The sequence below is a fragment of the Perca fluviatilis genome, chromosome 14 (assembly GCF_010015445.1).
Source record: "Perca fluviatilis chromosome 14, GENO_Pfluv_1.0, whole genome shotgun sequence".
NCBI classification, from domain to species: Eukaryota; Metazoa; Chordata; class Actinopteri; order Perciformes; family Percidae; genus Perca; species Perca fluviatilis.
The window spans coordinates 13,628,892-13,648,391 of NC_053125.1; the positions used below are offsets into that span (position 1 = coordinate 13,628,892).

The 19,500-nt window shown below is 39.4% G+C and overlaps 1 protein-coding gene and 1 long non-coding RNA gene across 39 annotated transcripts in view; one reads left to right on the forward strand and one right to left on the reverse strand.

Moving 5' to 3' along the window:
* Positions 1-1,932: 1,932 nt before the first annotated feature.
* The window catches only part of LOC120573258 (receptor-type tyrosine-protein phosphatase delta), a 363,765-nt gene continuing 346,197 nt past the window's right edge, over positions 1,933-19,500 (reverse strand). For all 38 annotated transcript variants that reach the window (XM_039822875.1, XM_039822879.1, XM_039822873.1 and 35 more), the window contains 11 exons: positions 17,794-17,917; positions 14,791-14,966; positions 12,786-12,905; positions 12,515-12,669; positions 6,039-6,324; positions 4,990-5,168; positions 4,579-4,705; positions 4,185-4,310; positions 3,034-3,188; positions 2,689-2,824; positions 1,933-2,094 (listed from right to left, as the gene is read on the reverse strand). In XM_039822875.1, coding sequence (XP_039678809.1) covers positions 2,026-2,094; positions 2,689-2,824; positions 3,034-3,188; positions 4,185-4,310; positions 4,579-4,705; positions 4,990-5,168; positions 6,039-6,324; positions 12,515-12,669; positions 12,786-12,905; positions 14,791-14,966; positions 17,794-17,917 — 1,653 coding nt within the window. In that variant the 3' untranslated portion in view covers positions 1,933-2,025. The remainder of the gene's footprint in view (positions 2,095-2,688; positions 2,825-3,033; positions 3,189-4,184; positions 4,311-4,578; positions 4,706-4,989; positions 5,169-6,038; positions 6,325-12,514; positions 12,670-12,785; positions 12,906-14,790; positions 14,967-17,793; positions 17,918-19,500) is intronic.
* The window catches only part of LOC120573266, a 254,868-nt gene continuing 247,953 nt past the window's right edge, over positions 12,586-19,500 (forward strand). The window contains exon 1 of the long non-coding RNA XR_005641670.1: positions 12,586-12,692. This is a non-coding gene — a long non-coding RNA (uncharacterized LOC120573266). The remainder of the gene's footprint in view (positions 12,693-19,500) is intronic.

Consider the following 19,500-nt stretch of genomic DNA (forward strand, 5'->3'; position numbering starts at 1 on the left):
TTGGGCCTTCATCCTGTTTAGTTTTGAGTATTCTGCAATCTCATCCCGGTCTCCATGTCTGAACATTTTAAATATATGTTTTGTAACTATTGTGTATTCTGTAGAGGTCAGTGATATATTAACTTTTTTTTAATTTTTTTTATTCACTCAGCCACAATAAGGCCACTGAAAATGAAAAATATGAGCTTTGAAATGTTCTTATTTGCATATATAATCTCATCATGTGACAAATGAATACTTATGGTAAATAAACTATACAGTTACATCTATACTAAATGCCTAGATTACTCAGGATACATTAATATGTTAAATGAAACATTATAAAAACAGGCATAAATATAAGGCACTCTAAATGCAAAATTAAAAAAGTCATTACCATTGAATGCTTTAAAGAACCACAAGAAAGTGACGTCTTTGTACCTTGCCCTATTGTGTGGAGCGGTGATTGCGGCTGTGTGACCCCTCTGCTTCTAATTACACACTGTATGAGAGCTTGAAAAAAAATGCACCAGTGACACTTTGACTGGCACCCGACATTCCCACACCTCACTTGCGGGGGGAACAACAATGTCATGAGTGAATGACATATCCACATAAAACCCTATCTAAAAATACACATTTATTGCACAAGAAAAGATGCACTGAATCAGAATACAATTTTGTCCTACTGATGTGCATTCCAGTGAAAAATCTCATTTCATTTCCCCCATAGCACACAACTCTCAATCTGGAAGCTTTCATAGACCATCCATATTTCAAATACTTTTTTACTCATAAATTATGTACTTTATCAATATATTTAGAATGTTATATGTATGCTTTAATATATATTTCACATATATTTGACAGTCTGTACCATATATCTATATATTCATATATTTTATCCAATTCATCAGGTTATCTCTTATCATCCTTCTAACATGGAAGAACTAAGATAATCGGTAGCAGCAACTTCATACTTTGCTCATCCCTGTTGATTCCACAAAGCCCCAGTTTATCTCATGGGAGTAATTAAGTTACCATGTATGTGATCATGGACGAAAACCATAACAAAAATCCAGCCCAAAAATAACTCTTGAACAAACTTTCCTTTTGGTAGTGTGAATTCTGTTCTGTGCACCAAGTGCAACAAAATGAGGGACGAAAATGGAAACCAAACCAAAATGAAAAAAAAAAAAGCAAAGATACTCTCTGCAAAATAGCACATATGTCAGAACAGTTCTACAGCTTTAAAAAAAAATAACATTTACGTAAATACGTTTTATCACTTCTTTTCCAAGCAATAAATTTGTGTAAAAAAAGGAAATTCACACATTTCAAAAAAAGCACATCAGCTGTATAATAAAGTACTAAAAAACTAAATCAATAATTTTTTATTTATTTCATAGATCATTTGAACTCTACCGTCTCCCAAAAATTTAGATGAACATTGTGACAGGAAATAGGTTATTTATTCATTATTACTTTAAGTCTGTCCTGCTGTTGTGGACCAAGCATTGTCTTCTTTTTCGATGGGTTGTCTGTGTGTTCTTGATTGTGAAACAGATTTTATTTTCTTTACAATGTGCATCAAGTCCCCCCAGCGGGCGCCCCTGCCGCGCCCCGCAATTCTGTGTGCCTCCAATGCCTCTCGTAAAGGTTCATAATCACTGATGCATTTCTGATGATGTCATTATTGTTCATTTACTTTTTTGTTGTGTTGGTTTCATTCAGTTTAATGAGCCCCAAAATGAATCCTTGAAGCAAAAGAAAAGGTAATTCCGTATGATGCTTCAACAGTCAGGATTCCCTCACTTTGTATCAAGGCGAGGTTTTATTGGGGTTGGGAAATACTTGGTCCTCCGGGAATCATCTTTTAAATTTTTTGACAAGACATGTCACACATCCAACACTTAATGAGTTGTTAGCAAGGAGTTAAGGAGTACTTTCTCAAGCAGGAATTTATGGCTCAGAAGAGAGGCTCACTGTTGTTGTTTTTTTTTTCCAAAGGGCTCTCTGCTTTTTTTTCTTCCAATACTGGGTCTTTTACGTTGCATAGTGATCAAAGCTTCCCAGGTACTCCAAGCCAGCTCTGTAGCAGAACTGGTATTGATCCTGGAAACAAAGAAGAGAAGACTTAAGCTCACACTCCCTCTCTCTTAGGGATCTAGCCTAGATACTAGTCACATTACATTTGTTAGCTGCCTTTTCTATTGAACCAAAACATTCCAAAGGTAAGGTAACTTTGCAGCGAAGAGCAGACAAGCTCACCAGTAACTGGTTCAGTTACTGGATTAATAATGGTCTTTAAAGCAACACTAGAGAACTTTTCCTACTTCGGTTCCCCTACAGGTTGGAAGCGGTATTGTTCATTATATTACATTGTCCAGTTCATTCGAACTACAGATCCGCTACCCGATCTGGCAAACTTGCATAATGTAATGTAATGGACAATTCCGCTTCCAACCTGTAGGGGGACCGAAGCGGGAAAAATTCTCTCTCTTGCCTTAACAGAGGCTTGCTTTAGTTAATCTGTTTGGCTCAAGAGCACGCTTGGAATCTCACCAGCCCTTTTCATTATGAAATTATCAAATTTGTAACGCAGTCATTGATTCCAAGTGTTATCGAAAGTGTCACAAAACCTTAAGTTTCCTCAGTAAAGTTTGTGAGTTATGTCTTCTTTGCAAATATAGTGAAAAAAAACCTCACCTCTGTCTGCACCATAGCTGGTCTCTGTGTCCGTAACATTTTCACTGTCTGAAAGATGTCTACTACGCCCTCATATCTCATTCGTTCCAAGACTATGCTGAGGGTGATGAAAACTCCAGTTCTACCAACACCCGCGCTGTGGGCGAGAGAGGAGAAAAACGTCAGCAGTGAGGCCAGAGAAACCAGATAAATATAGAAAAAGTCTTATCAAACAATGTACCAGTATGCTAAATCAATATTCGTGTAGAGCTATTATTTGCAACTCAAAATATATTTGCATTCAGTTTAATTCTCTACAAAGTGCAAGTGATATGATTTGGTGAGTTATACTGGTTGATCACTTACCTACAGTGGACCGAAATAGGCCCATCTTGGCCGAACTGCTCTTTCGTTTTATGTACTTGGCCAATGAAATCGATGAAGCCCTCTCCTGATTTTGGCACTCCTTGTTCAGGCCAGTCTGTGAACTGAAACTGCCTTACTGTCCGTGACTGTCCATCCTGGGAACAAAGGGTGGGAAGAGAGAGAGAATGTACAGAGCCTGCTCTTTAGATGGATCAGTCAGAAATATGGAAAAATGTGCACACAAAAAAAACTGAAGTGAAACTAGGCAGTTCATTCCATGAGCAGCATTCTTGAAAAAATCAAGCTCAGGCGCCAAGTTTAAAGCATCAGAGAAAATGTTTTGTTGTCAAAGATGCCTGTCGTTTTACCTGAATGTATTAAACCTGAAGATGCCAATTCCTTTGATGTGCTAACCTCGACGGGGTGCTTGGAGAATCGACTGACGGTGTGCATTACTTAAGTGATATTGTATCCCCTTGATAAGGAGAGAAATCCCATTGACGAGACAGTGTAACATGCACTACAAACGAGGGAGACTGCGCCATTTATCTGTGTAAGCCTTTGATGGAATTAAAAACTCTGGCAGCTTACTGCCGCCGGCACCACATTTGTTTTTACACTTTGACATGTGTCATAATTCCCACAAATATTTATTTTTGCTTATGTTACACTTAAGGCCATAGTTTGGTATAAACAAATACTTGATACAATGCCAAAATGTTGAGCTAATAACTACTGCAATATTAAATCCGGTGCTCAATGAGTGTTCCAGCATGTTCAACAATTTCATTCAAATCTTCTTTCACAGTAAATAAAATCATGTGATTAAGAAATTGCGTAATGGGATTTTAAAATTTAAAATAGTAGTAGTATGCTCAATAACTTAATCACTTTTTTTTCCTAAATTCTATACAGCAGCGACCCAAAGTTAAAGTGCAGTTGGAACTTAAGCGTTGAAACAAGTTGAAACGTTATTTTATTTTGGTGATACATTCAGTGTCCCCCATGACCCACCATTAGGTCATGACCCAGACTTACAAAAACAATACACTCAAGCAAGCTGTAAACAATAGCACTGGAGTTGGAGCTCCGTTCCAACAATGCCAAATTTTGATCTTTAAACTTTGTTCTATGAAATAATGCTTGCTTACCCTGGCATCAGTCACTTTGAACTCTCTCAGGATATACTGGGGCATGTTATACTCGGCCATTGGGTCCACCACAAAGTACTGGTATCTGGCCGACCTCTCTGCTGGCCAGTACTGGTGGCATTTTTCCTGTAGGGAGTGAAAAATAGAATACCACAATGAGCCACAACATTCTCTTCATACACTAGCTTCATTGTTTTCATTCCCAGAATTGTTTTTATTCAATTTATACTGTATCTTGTGCTTGAAGATTTTATTCCCATGGCTGAAGCTACATACTGTATGGTATTTCATATAAGCTGTTTTGTAACATGTGTGTGTTCTGTAGCCAGATAATGCCTGCATAATAATTTAATGTGCCAAAGAAAAATGGGAAGAAAAATAAGCATATGCATACCCTGCCCATTTCTCTAAGCTTAGTGAGCATAACAACAATAGTAGAGTTGTGCTCCCAGAGCATTCTCCAGAAGTCTTCTGTGGTCTCTGCCAGTGGTCCCTGTGTGGCAATATAGGCTTTCTGTTGCCTGTGGAAATGCATTTCATCACATATTGGAAAAGGTGTGAGACAATCAGCATAAAAAGACATTAGAGCTTTCACTGTGAATGCTTTGAAGATGTTGAAAGAGCCACATTTGTGATGACTGACCAAAACATGGCAATGACTCTTGTCTTTGACTCTTGACATTTGCTGACTCTTATATTTCAAAAATGGAGTTGCTTCTTTTAAAAGGCCAAGCCATTTTCAAGTCCTATGAATTTATATACTGGCTATCTGATCGGCAATGGGTGTCAGTATGTGAGCACTTACCTGTACCCATCAATGAAACTGGCATTGATGTAGTCCGAGCCCTCAACTCCTCGAATGGGCTGAAGACACACTCGTGTGGACTCGTATGGCATTATGTTTACAAGGCGGTTCTTGAACTTGTTGCAGGGGAGATTGGCACTGATGAATCGTGATGTATGGGCTTTAGTGTTAGCTAAACGCTGCATTGAGACAGAGAAAAAGATATCTATGAGCACTGACTTTCTGTGTTTCCCTGGTGACTGACTGTAAAAAACAGAACAATCAGATTCCTTCAGATTCTTTCTTACTCGCTTGAGAGTAGGGAGTAATCCAAAATAATCAGCTGCACATAGTGGGTGATCAAATCTACATTGCACACAGTGTACTGTGGTTATATACTAGTTTCACATAACCATAAAGTACGGAAATGGCATCGGAGTGATTACTATCACGGCTTGCCTTTGCAGGGAAAAATAGCATGTTATGATGAAAAGACAGGGGAATGGAAACCCTGGCGAGCCTGGAGTGGACAGAAGCGATGTAATTTAACCGGTTTATCATCTCTTAGTGGAATCAGCATCCCATCACAGCAAGAAAGCAATCGTGTGACGAGCAAGGCAATACAATGCATACAGCAATACCCCAGACTGCGAAGGGCTGCATAAGGATTGTTAAACCTCTCATTGTAAATGCAGAGTATATTGCTCATGTCACTCCTGCAGTTGTTCTGTAGTGGGGAAAACCTGTGTTTGGCGTTTTCATGTAAACCAAGACCCCTGTTACCCAGAGAGATATGGGAAGGGGAAACCAGAAAGGGAGAATGTATCCTATGTTGGGTTACACAAGTAAGTCAACTAACCGGAATAGAGAGGAAACCACATGCCCCATGCTGTCTAGCGGGCCTACTGGGAACTGGAAAAGAGTTTGGGAGTTGTACTGAGAATGGCCAATCAATGATCAATCCTTTTGCTGTATATGGCAAGTAAAACCTAAGGTCAGTAAAGAGAAAAACGCTGCTCATTAACAGTTATTCCAATTTCCCCAATGCTTTTGCTTCAAACTGTTTGTACCTTGAACTCGAGCTCCATGCCGGTGACATTCTCTCCACCCTCTATCTGCGTCAGTTTCTGGATGTAGGCGTATAGGTTTCTGGCGGGCACTTCTGTGGTGCCGCAGTTGATGGCCTCTTGGAGCGCGTCATGTATGAAGACATACTGGTCCTCTGTCTGCACCATGTAGTTGCGCTGGGCACGCATTAGCGTTACATGCCCGTAGATGTCCACAGTCTTCTCGTGCTTGATACGTTCCATCATGGCATCAATCACGATGAAGCAACCTGTGCGTCCCACCCCAGCACTGTGGGCAAAAACAAGAATGAAGAATGTTCAGAAGAAAGGAAGAATGTTATTGGAAGGTATTGTCAGTTGAAGCTGTACAAAATCATATCTGACATGTTGGAGCTTCTTTATCAAACCTTCTACAAATGAGGGGCAGGCCAGTGGAAGGAGAGGTGTCTTTCCTAAACATGTACAAGGGCTTGAAGAACTCCCTTTCTCCCAGCGATGAGGCCAAAAGGTAAACTCTCTGTGCCAAGTTTGCCGCTGTAGGACGGACCATTTGGTTTGGAGTGTAATTAAATCTGAAGTGGCACTGTGTCGAGAAGAGGGCTTGGCAGTCATAGCCTTCAGCGGGCTCACTGCTGGCTTTGCAATCTAGTCTCTCCCCTCTGGACCCCACCTGTGCTCTCCAATCCATCAGGACTAATCACTTATGCAACGGCAACATTTAACCTTTATCTCATGGTACCGAAAAGTGCCACTACAACAAATGCACACAGAAATGTGGATACACATCAGCGATTTTGTGTGTATGATTTTCTAAGGGCTTCGTTAATGTGCCGGGCAACTTCTGAGAAGTGCAGCTGACTTCAATTAATGCCATTAGATTAGCACAGTGCACCCACATAACGTAAGAGCTTTAGAAAAGGCACTGAAAGGCAGGTCTCTTCATTTAGATGCACATCGGCACATTGTTAGATTAGTGTGTAAAAATGCTCAAGTGAAAAAAGCACTCTAACAAAGAGGGAACATGTTTCACAGTTTCTCTTTGACCTCTTCTTGCAGACCAACTTGAGACATGCTGTACAAATGTAGCCCCCTTCTGCAGACTGCTGACAATTTAAAAAATGCTCTCCCGTGCACATTACATGTTTTAATAGCGCATGCCTCAGCATTGGAGTTGTTTTCCGATGACAATTTATTTACCATGGGGTGACAGCGTGGTGTTAAATCTTATTCGTTAACTCTCCTCCCACCTCCTGCAAAGCACAACGTTGACATGACGGTACCTTGCACTTGGCACTCCAAAGTAAATAGGTTATTCAATCCATTAAGCTGACATGCCTACGAGGTGTGAGCCATGCTCTCGTTCCTCCTCCTTCTGATGGAGCATTTGTTTTTCATTTTCTCTGAGGAACGGGGAAAGGGTTGAAAGGGAAAACTCAAGAGGGAGTAAAGGTAGTCCCCAGGGGCCAAGTCTGGTTAATGTGCCATGCTGCACTGGAACTGTGCTGTGAATGGAATAAAGGCACGTATGGGAGTCATTGGCTTTAACAAATGATCTGATGATCACTTTCAAAATGGCTGATATTGGCTGAATAAGACTGAACCTTTTTTTTTTTCTCTCAAATTTCTTTACAGCTCTAGGGCGATTACAATGTGTGCGTGTGAGTCAAAGAAAGAATCGGGCTGCAAAGAAATGTGAAAGTGTCTCAGGGATATTTGAGGAATGAATCCCTTCCAGGTCCTCAGCCCTTAGGCGAGGGATGCTGAAACTAGAAGAGATTTCTCCCTTTACCCCAGCTGTTACCAATCTAAAAAACATTTTACAGTGCAGCCCTGAATGTGGGAGAGTGATGACCTGCGAGAGAGTCAGTGACAGAGTGTCAGCGTTGAGCTAGAGAGACGAAGACAGAGGAAGATGAGGAATGGGGGAGGGAAGTAAGGAGACGGAAGGTGGAGTTGTGTTATGCAGGGAGAGCATGTTTTTCCTTAATGTAAAACCAGGAAATGCTAGGTACATGTGCACTATTCCTTTATCGACAAGTGACGGTGTGTGTGTGTGTGGTTGGGCGAGGTGTTGCAGAAACCCGTCGGTACAGTACATTTGGCAGTTGAAGGGGAGCTGGCGGACAGGCTGCACTAATGACCTGACACTGCCTTTTCAGCCAGTCAAGACCAGCTGCTTTGGACGTCGACACACATTAAGTGTCAGACTAATATGCTTTCCAGGAGTTTAGGGAATAGGGGATGGGAGAAAGAGTGCAGTTTATGCTGCAGCTGCAATGAGTTCCGAGAAGATAAAGCATGAGCAGCAGTGAAAGTAATTACATATGTATTGTTACCAAATCTCTTGCCGTCAGCTAACCCGTCACCATTTCCCTATGCTGCCTATTGAACCCGCACACATTAACTCAAACTCGCCAGGATCACCTCATTGCTGTAAATGGAGTCAATAATAATTTTGGGCTTTGAATACTTTTCAAAATGTGGAAAGTAAATCAAAAAAGTCACATATTTTCAACTTGGAGATTCAAGCAGGCTTTGCCCACTAACTGCTGATTCTTGTCCATTGTGACATTCCAACAACAGTAGGACGATTCCCCCTGCATGCAACTAATGCCAATATGACATAAAGGTGGAGTTCTGCAGAAGCGCTTTTTTTTATTTTTTTTTCCAACAGGGATATTTTGTATGCCCCATGGTACTTAACCTACTGGTGAGGCTAGTCTTTTGTCACTTAGACTGCATGTGTCATTCGTAACTGACATACCGTATTGGTCCGAATATAAGACGTTTTTTTCTCCCCCTGGAAATACGTCTGAAAAAGTGGGGTCGTCTTATATTTGGGGTCTAGACTTTCAGCTGGTTTTAGAACGTAAGAGACATCACCTGTTTCAACAGCCAATAGAGAAGTCAGCTGGTAAAGTCAGCTATAAACTATATATATTTTTTTTTTTATTTTGATGTTAAACAGCCAGAGCTGTATAGTAACGAAGTAGAACTACTTCACTACTCTACTTAAGTACTAAAAGGCTGTATCTGTACTCTACTGGAGTATTCTTTTTTTCTCCTACTTCCACTTTTACTTGAGTACATATTTTCGATGAATGAAATACTTTTACTCCGATACATTTTTTATGTGCTGCATCGTTACTCGTTACTATTGTGAATTCCTCACGCTACAGAGACTGTGTAGGTTACAGTGTGTGTACGTAAGTTATGTACGCTAATGACGTAACTTACGAAATAAATCTCACGCTACGGAGACTGTGTAGGGTACAGTGTGTGTACGTAAGTTACGTACGCTAATTACATAACTTACGAAATAAATCCCAGAGATCGCGTCGTGTTTCTTTTAATTACGGTCACCCGTTCAGAAGTCAGAGACGATGTGAGTTTGTACTCTTTCTATTTAGCCATTGTTGCAGCAGATGAAGCTATTCCGGAGTTGTTTGAGTCTGCAGTGAGTACTGAATGTTAACTGTTTGACCCTGTGATGTGAAGCTGCTAGTTTATCTGGATTTTGTTAGCTTGCTAACTTTCCTGTACATCACACATCTTACTAGCTAGCTAGTGTGTGATACGTTTTTTGGGGCTTTAATCATTACTGTGCTTGAGAGGATGTTCATTTTACTTGCACAGTGTGATAATTGTACATTTTATTTCAGTATTTGTTAATATTTGTTATTTTTAATATAATTTATTTAATATTTGTTAATTCCTTTGGCTACAGCCTTAGGCTAAACATTTGACATAATATAAACAATATGATATTCAAACTTTTGACTGCTTTCTCTAATAACTAAATAACACAATACTTCTACTTTTACTTCCAGTACTTGAGTAGTACATTTTAAAATAAACTACTTGCAATACTAAGTACAAAAAATGTTGAATACTTTAGTACTTCTACTTAAGTCACTTTTTTGATAGAGCACTTGTACTTTACTCAAGTATGAGTCTCTAGTACTTTATACACATCTGCAAACAGCTGGACGAAATGGCCGAGTTTTAGACGGAGCCTCAACGACCGCCCGAAAGCATGGTAAAGTTATGGTCAAGCAAGCTACAGAGAGACTGAAGAGAGGGAGCGCCCAGCAGCGTTAGAACAAAGCAGTGAATAAGCAAAATAAAACGTGTTTTCGTCGATTCAGCACTAGAAGTGTAACTGTAGCAAGCATCTCAATATCACTAACGTTATCCACATTCATATTTAGATGCAAAAATTGATATATCCATCTACAAAAAAGCCTAAAAGTCGGAAGTTAGAACTGAAGTACAACAAGGTGTTGTCATGGAGATGATACACCTTCTACAAATGCAAACAGCCAGAGAAAATCTTACCGTGGTCCTCAAAGCGGCCACTTCCAAGAGATCGACAGGAGTGTGTGTGATTACGTGACTGAAAAATGGAATGATGGGATGCCAATTACCAGAGCAGTCATTCAGCTGAAGGCCTTGGAAATATTTACCATTAATTTAATTGTGACACTTGTTTTAGTCAATGTGTTTTTATTACAATTATTTTCAAATAAAATATTTTCTTTATAAAAACAAGATTTGGTCTTCAAAAAGTATTTTCCCAAAAATGAGTCTTGAAAAGGTGGGGGGACCAATACGGTACTTAAAGTTAGGTAGACTACATCCTGCATTATGTGCTGGCTACCACAGTGATACAGAATAAAGAAAGAAACAGGAGGATTATATGGCTAGGTTGTCAGTTCAATGTTTGTGTGGGTTGCTTATCAAAGGTTTCCCTTCCGAGTCACTGGGAGAGGCCAGTGCTCTCCATGACATTTAATCATGACCTTTTGATCTCCTGTGTCACCTCACAATGCCGGGTTAGCCCTTCAGCTAGAACAGCAAAACAGTCCCTGACCTATGGGTTAGTGAAAACAGCAGGCAACATGCTATAATGGACCTAAGGGGCAGATTTAGACATAGGACATACTCTGATTTCACCTTGTGAGAAGTTTTCGAGAAGTCCAGTGGTCACACATTAATTCGTTATGTTTTCGGTTTGGTTTGTCCATTTGTTTGTTGGTCTGTCAGCAGGATTAAGGAAAAACTTCTGGCTCGATTTTAATGAAACTTGGTGGAAACTTGGAGTGTAGCAGGGGCCAAGGTAGAACACACTTAGTTTTCACTTTTTATAACATTGCGAGATAGGGGCGTTTGTGCTCCATTTATGTGGTGTCGGAATAATCCGAAAAATAAGTTCCCGACTAGGACCATTCACATATATTTGCATAAGGCCCCTCAGTTTGTACGAACATGGTAAGCTGCAATTTGTGCACCAACTAAATAATCAACTGCTTAAGAGACTGTACCATGCTGTTAATTATAGGCAACACAAGCCTTTTTTTCTTTCAGCTTTTATTTAGGCCTTTTTTGCATGTGCATAAACATCTTCAGCTTCTACAGTACAAATTATCTTTGTCAGTATATCTCTGCTTAACCACAAAACACTCTGAATTTTGTTTTGCAAGTATGTAGAGCTAAAAGATGTCTCTATTTAAAATTGTGGTCAAACATGAAGTGAGGAAATGCCTCTGAGAGGATTTGGAGCTTGGAAATGATTGTATCTGATAGGGAGCCAGAGGAATTAAAAACTCCCATCTGCAGAGTGACATTAATTCCTGCATTCTGCTTCATTGTAAAAAGTGAGGATTTTCAATTTGAAGCGATTCGGCAACTAGCTCTAATTAACTTCAGCATGTGGTAATTCTAATTCTTCAGTAATCCCCCTTCCCTTTTTGTCACTTTCTGACACAAGTTTGTATCTATTACATTCACTATGGCTGGTCCTTCATTTTTACGTTTTTTTTTTTTTTTTTTTCTTTTTTTCCCAACTTTAGTCACTTGCTTTCTCTGTGCAGAGCCTCTGATGACTTCCTGAGTTGAAAGGAGCCAGAAGTCTGTGTTATATCCCAGTGCCTCTCTGTTGGGAGTCTGCTACTCATGTAGCTCAGGGAAGTGAAGTTAGCGTGAAAGTGAAAGGTATTTGTTTTAGATGCAATAACCCAAGGGATAAGCCAAGGAATTGTGGGCTGTTGATGTGCGACATGTTATTGGTGTAGCAAGGAACTGTACAGGTCTGTGTGTGTGTTTGTGTGTCAGTGAGTGGGAGGAGATGTTTGAGTTTGCTGAGGGCAATGATGCTAGTACTCTTTTTACTGTGATGTTGAAAACACCTTCAGATTTAAAGTGCCTTCTGTAAAGCTAGTAGGTTGATTTGTTTGGGCTTACAGTGGGCCATAGTTTACTCCCTTTTGAATATGCTACTTTTAGCCAACATTTTGTCCTCTGGTTCATGGATGATTTCTTTTAAAAATAATACACAAATGACTCCGATATAAAGCTCTAAATAATCATGAATCTGTTGTATTTTGTCATATGTATTCATATATTCATCACAGCAAATGGAGAGAACAAAATGAATTTCATGCTTTGGGATGTTTTTGTGAAACCATGTTGTTTCTTACCTGCAGTGTACCACCATGGGCCCTGCATCTGGAGGATTGCAAGCTTTCACCCGTCTCAGAAAGGCCAGGAAGGGAGTGGGGTGCTCGGGCACCCCGTGGTCTGGCCAGGCCGTGAACTGGAACTGCCTCACCTCTCTCTTCTCACTGGAGCCATTCTGAATTATGGATTTGGCGAAAGGTTAGTGACTAACACAGTTCACATCAAGTACTTAACAGATGTTGTGGGGTCTAAGTAGCTGCTATAGGACAACAAAATCCAAATGCTTCTTACTTTAAAAAGTGCAAATGTTCTGACACAGTATGTGGCCAGCTCTACTGTGTCTAGCAGTGTCACTTGGATGAGGCCGTAAGTCTCTGTCCCTCTCGTAGGCCAGTATTGGTCACATTTAACCTGCAGTGGAGAGAATACATCACATTAGACAATCTCTGGATAGGAATATATGAACACTATCTGCCCTAAAGTTAGAAAAGATTAGTCTTGATGCAGTAATGTAATTTTTTCTAAACCTTAGTACCACTCCTCGTTTTCAACAGTGCCCTGCTTCACATTCACAGTTATACACAAAGTCAAGTAATGGTAAAATAAATGTCCAAATTCCCCTCCTTCCTGCTGACTAGGTTTGATTTCATAATCAATGAAATGGCCAGAGATATTTGTATAGAGTTGACGGACCTATTAACTGTCCTGACATACTCTATAATTACAAAGGTAACCACAGTTTCTAATCATATCACTGGCTCGGCTTTATTGCCATTCGAGTGTACAGCTTTGTTTCCCAGTTAACGGCCAATAAAAAAAAAACTGTTCCATTATAGCATTACTGATTAGCTGACAAAAGAAAGCACTACTGGTGTTGGGGAGGAAATAACTAGGTTCCAATTCACTTGTTTTTCTTCATGTTGTCTATTAGAACTGATGGGGCTTTAGCCGTATGTGCACCACAATTGAAATGTCATCATACAACAAATCCTGTTTCCTGCTGCTCTGTTAAAATGTATGACATTTTTGACATGGACAGCAGTTGTACCACTGGAATATTCAAATATCTTAAGTGTACTATCCACTTATTAATTACCTAACCAGCTGACGATTCATAGTGGCGTTTACTTGCAAATACTCATGCTTTAGATATGAAAAACATACAAAGAGAGCTTGAGTGCTTCCCAGCAAATGATAGGACTGAATAATATGAAAGACAGGAGCTGTTGGCAACAACAAAAGCACATCATGCACCAAACGTTAAACAACATAATGGTATGGAAGGATCAGAGCGGGAAATTCTCGGAGGAAGCGTTTACGGCAGAGCCAAGGAGCACTCTGATATCACAAAGCATCTATAGAGCCAAACAGACACCTGACAGCATGAATTGGATTGGAGAATTAAGCATTTCAGAGTGCCTACAATATTAAAAATCAGCCAAAGGAGCCTGTTTGCTTTGCAGATTGTACAGATTGAAAAAAGAATTGAGTGAAAACTGCTGTGTGGATTGAATCGGCAACCCTGTTGACACGATGCCATGCTCTTAGAAAAGGCATAAAAGTGTGAAGGTCAGTAGCTTATGGAGTCTGTGCAAGCTTTCATGTGCTCAGTCAAACACTGTGAAGAGATTCAAGTAAAAGGGAAAGGGTGCCTTTTGACCATGTCAGTCTTAAAGGAGTCGTGAATGCATTCAGCTGGGCAATGTAGTTTGTCAGTGTTTGAGTCTTTTTTTTATCACTGATTGTAATCCAGTGCCTTTAGCTGCCCTACGTTAATGAAGGGAGCAATGCCACTAATCAGTCAGGGCTAAACAACAACAGAAAGTGTGGTTGTAAAGAAAGCATTGAAGATATCAGTGGATACAAGATGGAAGTTGGAATCTCCTGGAGAATAAATACATAAGGCATCTAGGGAAGGCCAGAGTACAACATACTGCACAAATTAAACGGGAGGATAAGGACGTCAAACTATCGTGTCACTAATAGGGGTTGAACAGAGTAGGAAGAATCTTTACTGCAAATTTTCGATGTCAAATGAAGAATGGAACAAAAAACGCATTTTTGAAAGTTTTAGTTAATGTGGCTCAGACTGTTAAGTCATTTTTGGTGTTTTTGTGAGTTAGGGTTTAACATTCCAAAGCTTAAAATGAAAAAAATTTACCCCACACTTTTGGGTGTGACTTGGTTATTTCATTTGAATACTACTTAGAGAGAGAGAGAGAGAGAGAGAGAGAGAGAGAGAGAGAGAGAGAGCCCCACATAGAAATATGGCGGTATTTGTATTTGCGTCCCTTACCCTGGACCTCTCCTCCAGCTTGGTCATCATGACGATGACTGCACTCCTCTGCTCCCAGATCATCCTCCAGAATTCACCAAATGTCTCTGGCAGAGATCCTTGGGTTGCAATGTACGCATTCTGTTTCCTGTAGCCATCGATGTAGTTAGCATTGATATAGTCACTTCCAGGGATACCTAAAAAAAAGGCACATTTTGATGGTGGGAGTTACACTCAAAAAGAAACATCTCAAATACAATTGTTCACTATGTTGTCCTAACACAATGCAGAAAAAGACCATTGTCACAAAAAAGCGGCATTTGTTGTTTCCTAAGTTGGTCTAAGTCTTGATTTGCTCTTCAGTTATTAGTGGTAACGTCAGATTCTCCCCACAAAAGTCAACATCTTCTAAATGTATTATATGAAAAAATAGCATAGAAAAGTACCTTCTGTGTATTAAATGGAACAATAGCATAAAACAGTAACATTTGGAACCAGTGTTAGTCTATGGTTTTTGTATTTGCTATCAACAACGCTTTTTAAAATCCACAGCTTGTGTGTTCCTCTTCCATATCTGCAACTGACTTACAGATAAAGCTCGGTGTGTAAAAGTCTACCACCTCACACGGAGAAAAACAAACCAACAAAAAAACTAGCAAAACAATTTCCCCCTCCCCTCCTCACTCCTCCTTCCCTTTGCTCATATTAAATGAAAGGCACAGCAGCCTTTTCGAATCCAGGCGGAAGAGACAGAGCTGACAGCTAGTCAATGCTTCAGGACTGGCAGTTTAGGGGCTTCGTGCACACATGGTCGACCGAGATAAGTCTCATCTGCATGGACGCCACGTATCGGAGAATCCCCTCACTCCAACTGCTCCCCCTCCCCCCTCTCCCCCAGATTCCCTTTTACTCCCAGGTAACTTATTTGACAGAAAAAAAAGAAGAAAAAAAACAGAATATGAACACATTCAAAGAACAACCCACATAATTTTGTTCAACTGTCCCCCGCCCTCTCTTTTGCTGTTGAAGTTGTCCAAACAGCCAGGCGGCTGAACATTTCCGTGATGGACAAGGGATAAATGCAATTAAGCCCATTGTGTTTTCAAATTGAAAAGCAAAAGCAAAAAGAGACATTACTGTGGTTTAATGAGAACGAGGCTGTTGTTTAATGCACATTTGCAAATGGATTTTGCCTTTGTGCTTTCTGTCACTCAGGATTTGTATAAATTCTACCATTTTTCTCTGTCAATATGCTTATTGAGAAATAAACATTGCGTTGTTCAGTACACCACATAGAAAAGCAAAGGAATCTAATACAGATGATTTTAGTGTACAACATTGTAATGGTGATTCTTAATAGTAGTAATAGTATTCACATAAGGTTATGTGCATTTGCGAGCGGATGGCTACTCACACTTTCTCAGATTACTGAATTGTCTTATCGCACAACAGATTTCTAAAGTTGTCCCATTAGATTTTGATTACATTTTCTAAATAAACGACCTATTTGTAGAATAACAGGCATGTGACCATATACCATACTAAATATAAAATAGATCAATGGAAAAAAGATTGAGGTCTAGCATAAGTTTAATGCCCCAAAAAGAAAACATTAAATTTATGGAATTTGGAGGGAATGTGGCATTTGCAAGGATCATGCCAACAAAAACTGAAACATACTATTAGAAATAGAAACTGTACAATTTTGGCAAATGAAGGGTTGGCAAAGTTTTAGGGATTAACTTTAGAAACCAGTTTCGGTGATGTCACGACCGTTAAAGTCCACAAATGTACTCAAGCATCATGCTCATCCATCCCCACATCAGTAAATTCTTATAGTAGCTGTCTTTAAATTCTGATGTCAAATCCCAAATCCCTTTTTATTCAAACAACTCAATCAAAGTAAACAATAGACGCATCGCTTGCCAAAAGGCTTTAAGCTTTAGAAGGAAAAGAGGAAGTCCCTCATGTCCCCCTGGCTGAGAACTACTCACTTGCTACAGCACAAAGGCTCCAATGTGGTTGAGCAGATGTGTTTATATGCCTGGCTAATGGAGTTCTATATACACTCAAACTGTGTGTTGTTTCTGAGAGACTGCAGAAAAAGGCTCTTTGAGCCTTTATCTATCTGTTTTTGTCACAATAGCCATTTGCTTTGTTTTTCCTTCGCCCACCATCAGAACAGCTCAATGGAAATGGTTAAATAATAGCTGTGTGTGTATGTGCAATTGTGTTTAATCCAATAAACTGGTGAAGAAGCCAGCACTTAACTAGCAATTTCAAAATTGCCTTTCATTCCTTAGAAGCTGTACTGTACAGAGCAACACTTTTTTAATGTGCCAAAGACGTAATGGACTGGTTCAAGTCAGGGTTGTGATGGGCTCAGGGGAAATGTGCAACCACATCTTGAAGTCCTGTCCATAAAATGTTACTACAGACGCCTTGTCGATTGTGTCACCCTGACCAATGTCTTAGCACTTTAACTTGTGTGTTGCTGTGAGTTTTGTCAGTTTAAACCCGGTGGCAAACACATATTTATGTCCTTTTTTTTTTTTTTTTTTTTTTTAAAACAAACACATACCCACAAACAAGTAATGTGTATTGCAAATTATAATGTGCTATGCTGTCTAATTATCTTCCAGTGTACTCACTGTTCTGGTTTCAATGTATGAATTACTTAAGAAACAGCCCATGGCTTGATACAATATGTAAGTCTGAGGCATTATAGTATAATCACCTGACATAAAGTCTTGACATAAAACTTGCATTTCTCACTATAGGTGATTGTTCAATCTGACTTGAATGCTTGCCTCAGCATTTTAAGAGAAAATTGCCAGTTTCTAAAGCTGTGTCTTTCTTTGCAAGCACCTGAGGCATTAAAGGGAATAAGTAGTCTGACGTGCTTGTGTGGGAAATATAATTTAAAACTACAGTGTGGTTGCGCTCCTGAGGTCTAAAAGACAGTTGTACTGGCTGTAGAATCGATGCAGCAGTTGGGAGAGAAGGTGTTGGTGGGCAGCATACCATCAATAGCAGAGAGCAAGACTCTGGAGTGGTCATATGCAATCACGTTGGCATATCTGTTCTTTGGTTTGTTGACTTCCAGGTTAGAGTGCTCCCATGTGAACTGCTGACCAGGGTCAATGGACTGTAAAGTACAAAAACATTTGTCATTACAATGGATATAATATGAACATTTAACAATAGTTTGTGTAAGAAATATGCCTTTCACCACAGAGCAATTGAAAATGAAAATGCTGTGTTATAATGTTTACATCATTTTAAGAGTGCGCTTGAAACTTGAAAGGCCTTGTTGTCCTTTACCACGCCCTTGTTTGCCAAGGCTGTTTGTAAAAGGCTATGATGATTTCAGTCTTGTCTCTCCAATATGGCCTTTTTGTCTCCCAGTCTAATTTTGCATGTCCCTACACTGATGACATATTAGGCTGAAAATATTTATTCTGTGTTAATGTCATGCATAACATTGATTTTCAGTGCTGCTGTTAGACGTCCTCGTGTGCAAAACAGTGATGCATAAAGGTTGTAATATATGAATGAATGTTGCTTCATCTGTAGCTCGGTAGTTCGGCATGGAAGAGTTTGTCTTGCATGAATACGGTTTTCCATTAAGGTCAGATACTGTTTAAGCCTGGCTATTTTAAAATGACTATTAGCAATCGAGTGAAGAGGACTAATATACACAGCATTTCCAAGGTAAAAAATTTGCATGAACTTGCAAGTATCCCTAGCTTTGTCAGTGATACATACTGATCAAGCTTTCCAACTTTTTTTATTTACATTTTTGTGGGTGTCCTCTTTCTACACACAAAACATGAGGCTCTTAAAATAAATTGTAACTGATAAAAAAGTACTTGAGGTTATTGAGTCCAAAGGAAATTATTGTTCTGACTGAAAGCAGGTTTTAGTTGATGAATAGTCTAACCTAGACTTTTATTCTTCTCAGTTAATTTAAGTAGTATCTACTCTGGCCTCTCGTATCTTGTTGAAAATGGGGTGTCAGCACACACCGAAATCTAACTTTTTTGTCTGCAAAGCTTAAATTAAAATTGGAAGAGAGCATTTTTGGGGTGGAACTTTGACTTAAAAAGTGGATAGTTGACTTTAAAAAACTATGTGAACAACATGTTGTCTTTGTCATGAAATAGCCGCTACAAATAAATTATTAGATTTACAAAAAGATACATTCTGCATCGGTCACAAAGGAAAAGCTTGTGTTCCATCAGCTTTTCTCATTTGATTAGAAGGATTTTTTACGGCATATACTAGAATACTACACTTGAGACTAGTTCAACAGAATTTGCTACCCAAGCCCTCTTTCAACTTTGTAAAGCAGAGGTTGATAATGCTCCCTCATCACCGATAAATGAGATATAAAATATAATATCACAAAGGGAAAATACAAAGACATGAAAATGGCATTCCATTTCACATTACAGGGAAAATATTGTGCCTGTGTTTTTAATGACTACAGACTGCTTTTATGAGTTAATCTCTACTGACCGTAGAAACCCAGTGCAACTGGAAGCCACATTACTACACTGACCTTGCTTATAATCAAGACAGATCTGAATATATTCATACTTTTATGACTTTTTACGGTGATTTACATGTATGGGAGAAATACATAAATAAAGATAAGCTTAATTATTTTTAATGATGGTAAAACTAGTTTGACGCATAAGCAAATACATTAAGAGGTATTGGAGAGCA